Source organism: Zingiber officinale, chromosome 4B (assembly GCF_018446385.1).
Source record: "Zingiber officinale cultivar Zhangliang chromosome 4B, Zo_v1.1, whole genome shotgun sequence".
Lineage (NCBI taxonomy): Eukaryota > Viridiplantae > Streptophyta > Magnoliopsida > Zingiberales > Zingiberaceae > Zingiber > Zingiber officinale.
In genome coordinates, this window is record NC_055993.1 from 9,970,127 (window position 1) to 9,973,749 (window position 3,623).

The following is a 3,623-nucleotide window of genomic DNA, read 5'->3' on the forward strand; positions in this document are numbered from 1 at the left end:
CATCTACTTCACCTAGCTGAGCAGATCTACATTATTCAATGATGAAAAGAGCAGAGAGAGAGAGAGAAAAAACAGGGGAACACAGTAAAATATGAGCCCTGCTAGCTCATGGGGTTCACAATGTAATATCTTTAAACTTCAGAGTTAACAGCTTTTTGCACATCTCAGTGTGTGTGTATCTTATACATGTTGCCTAGCTATTCAATGTTGAGAGGAAGATTGAGCCATCAATCATTTTAGCGTTATATTATTTTTGTCAGGGGAAAAAAAGGTGCATACAGAAATCAATTATTTGACAAACTTTGCTGAGCTGTGTGACCTGAAGGTGTTCTATCTTGGCCAGGCATCAGTGATTCAGTATGCATCTTTTACAGGGACAAAAATCCAAAGAAGTAAAAAATAATAATAATAATAAAAAGAAGGGAATCAATAATTAAGATTGATCAATAAAGAAGTCTCAAATTCCAAACAGAAGAAGCAGTATAAATAGAAGGGAGGGATGATGACTGATTCTTGCATTGGATGAAGGTGAGTTGTGCAGGATGGAGAAGCAGGGCACGTGCATTACTTTATACCATTCACCATTTTTCATTCTGTTTTCGTTTTTAGTATGAGTTGATCCCAAATATTGAACATATACATGGATTGTTCTTCATGTGCTCATCTTCTCCATCATGCCTAGCTCTCCTGCAAATTAAGCGAAGAGTAAAGTGGCAATTTATATTTGAAACAGATAAATGCACTTAGGGCTTCACATTGGTAAGCTGGTTATTTTGAGACGATCGATCATGCTTCTCTCATCTTTAATTCCTAGCAAATCTTTATTTCTATTTGGTCTGCTTATGTCTTTCTCATTTTCTCCGGACTTATATCAGATGCAGTTTGAAATTTATCGTTGGATTTATAATATTTTCCGTTTTTATGAATATGTTCTGTGTGAAATCTCCTCCTTTTGTCTGGGATTGATTGTTTTTGGTGTTGTGTTCGTACTCCATAAAGAACATTCAAATCTGCAAAAATGTTCTGTAATATAAGTTCGACCCTTTTGACTGTAGAGATAAAAGAAATCCTGCTTGTATTTGATGAAAAATACTACAAATGATCTGTACATGAAAAAGTCCACGTCATAGATTAATATGAACACCCACATAAAGATGTTTTTAAAGTGTGATTGAACTCTCTCTCTCTCAGTCACAGAATGTCTTCTTGATTTATCTTCTTTTTCTTTCTTCAAAAAGGAGAGGCAGAAGGACAGTTGATGTGCCCAATCAAAGTTATGGAGTGCAAAATTTGTGCACGCAAATGGGAATAAAGGGCATGCTGGATATCATACCTCCTGAACACATCATGAGTATTTGTTTAAGCTAACACTGAAGTATCTATAATCTTCTGTTAATCACTGCCGTGATTATGATAATTGTACACAGAATCATCTACAAATCTTCATAATGGCCAAAAAGGAACCACATATCAAGATTGCACTCCATTCATTTTGCCACCGTCACCTTCTCAGCCCCCATAAATTCACCACCAGCCCATTTCCGCCACCTCCACATTCATTCCTCAACCATGTCCTTTTCTTCTTCTTCTTCTTCTTCACTTCAATGGCTGAGTTTGGTCGCCACTATATGGCTCCAAATCTTCAATGGACCCAACACCGACTTCCCGGTGTACTCGTCGGAGCTCAAGGACCTCAAGTCCATCTCCCAAGTCGGCATCAACTTCCTCGCCTTTGCCTCCGACGCTGGGAAGCTCTTCGGCTGGTTTTCCGGCCTCGCGGCCATCTACCTTCCCCCGTGGTCGGTCGCTGCCACCGGGGCCGCCCTCGGGCTACTGGGGTACGGCCTGCAATTCCTCCTCCTAGACCACCCAAAGTTTTCCTACGCCCACATCTTCGCGCTCACCGCGGTGGCCGGCAACGGCATTTGCTGGATCAACACCGCATGCTACCTCGTCTGTATCAAGAACTTCGCCGCCGATAGCCGCCGCGTCGCCGTCGGCCTCTCCACGAGCTACGTGGGACTGAGCGCCAAGGTGTTCACGGTCATGACCGGTGCAATATTCTACCGAAAGTCACACCACAAGGCCAAGCACTACCTCCTCCTCAATTCTATCGCCCCTGTTTTAGTTTCTCTCATCGTGGCACCCTTCATGAGGTTCATTCTTCCCTGCAAAAGCGTTTCAAATTTGAGCCTCGGATTCATAGCCATGTTCACGATCACATTAGCGACCGGAATTTCCGCAATAATTGGCACCATCGGATCGACTTCCCAAGGCTTCTTCGCTAGAGAGTACCCTTTAAGCCTTGGTATTCTATTAGCCTCGCCTTTGGTGGTGCCGGTTGCCATGAAATTTAAGCATGCCATGGAAGAGACCTTGCGGAACGAGAAGGAGAATAGAATTCATGATCTCGACGACGCTGAAACCGGGGAGATAATTGAGGACCTGCAGGTGAAAGAAGAGGACGACGACAAGGAAGAATCAGAGGGAGTTGGCGGCGTTCAAATTCTAAGAAAGGTGGACTTTTGGTTGTACTTTTCCAGCTACTTGTTCAGCGCAACTCTTGGCTTGGTCTTCCTAAACAACCTGGGACAGATCGCCGAGTCCCGTGGACTTCCACGAGAGGAGACCTCCACCTTGGTCTCCTTGTCCTCCTCCTTCGGTTTCTTCGGCCGTCTCTTTCCGTTTCTGATCGACTACTACTCCTCAAAGTGAGCTCATCCTTTTTAATTAATTCGATCGACTGAGACTGAATTATCATCTCTTCTTGCGATATATTAATGTTTTAGAAGGAGGTACGTGATTTCAAGGCCGGCATCGATGGCAACTCTCATGGCCCCGATGGCAGTGGCCTTCTTCGTCCTCGCCAACCCGACTAGGCTGTCATTGTACATGAGCACGGCAGTCATCGGAGCGTTCACCGGCGCAATCACTTCGATCGCGGTCTCCGCTACCACCGAGCTATTCGGGACCAAACACTTCAGCATCAACCACAACATCGTCGTCGCCAACATTCCTCTGGGCTCCTTCGTGTTTGGGTACCTCGCGGCTCTACTTTATCAAAGAGGAAGCGAAGAAGGGAGCCGTAGTTGCAGAGGCGCTGCTTGCTACGGCAAGACCTTCCTCATTTGGGGCACCACTTGCTCCTTGGGATCACTTCTCTGCACAATTTTGTACGTGAGAACCAGAAAAGTTCGCTGAAAAACGAATATAAAGCCATACGTATATAACTTTTACAACTCCCTGCTCGATCGCAGATTGCACATACTGTTAATTAATTATGGCAAGTTTAATTCATTGATCTTGTGATGAATCTTGCTCTTGTTTGTTAGTGCTGGAACTCATGCATCATCTGGAAATATTGTTCTGTCGATTTGCGCTACTCAGATCTTCAATAAATTATGAAATGGTTGTACGTACTCCTGTCAAGCTGTCTCTGGATCTATGCCGTGAATTGGTTGGATTATTAATGGCTACCATTAATGTTCTAGGCTGGTGCATTACTGTTCATCAGAATACATTATTGTTTAGAGGAACGGAATTTAACTGATATTGATATGTCACTAAATATGATTAGACGATGGAAAGAGAATGTACTCGAAGCTAGCTATGTCACTAGTTCG

The 3,623-nt window shown here is 43.7% G+C and overlaps 1 protein-coding gene across 2 annotated transcripts; it reads left to right on the plus strand.

The window, feature by feature from the left end:
• Nucleotides 1-1,142: 1,142 nt before the first annotated feature.
• Nucleotides 1,143-3,404, plus strand: LOC121974672 (protein NUCLEAR FUSION DEFECTIVE 4-like). 2 transcript variants are annotated; one of them, XM_042525825.1, is made up of 2 exons: nt 1,143-2,711; nt 2,790-3,404. In XM_042525825.1, the coding sequence occupies exons 1-2, from the start codon at nt 1,570-1,572 to the stop codon at nt 3,199-3,201; spliced, it is 1,554 nt and encodes a 517-aa protein (XP_042381759.1). In that variant the 5' UTR covers nt 1,143-1,569; the 3' UTR covers nt 3,202-3,404. The 2 variants fall into 2 exon arrangements, with proteins under 2 accessions (XP_042381759.1, XP_042381760.1); XM_042525826.1 differs by having other exon boundaries at nt 2,793-3,404.
• Nucleotides 3,405-3,623: the final 219 nt, after the last annotated feature.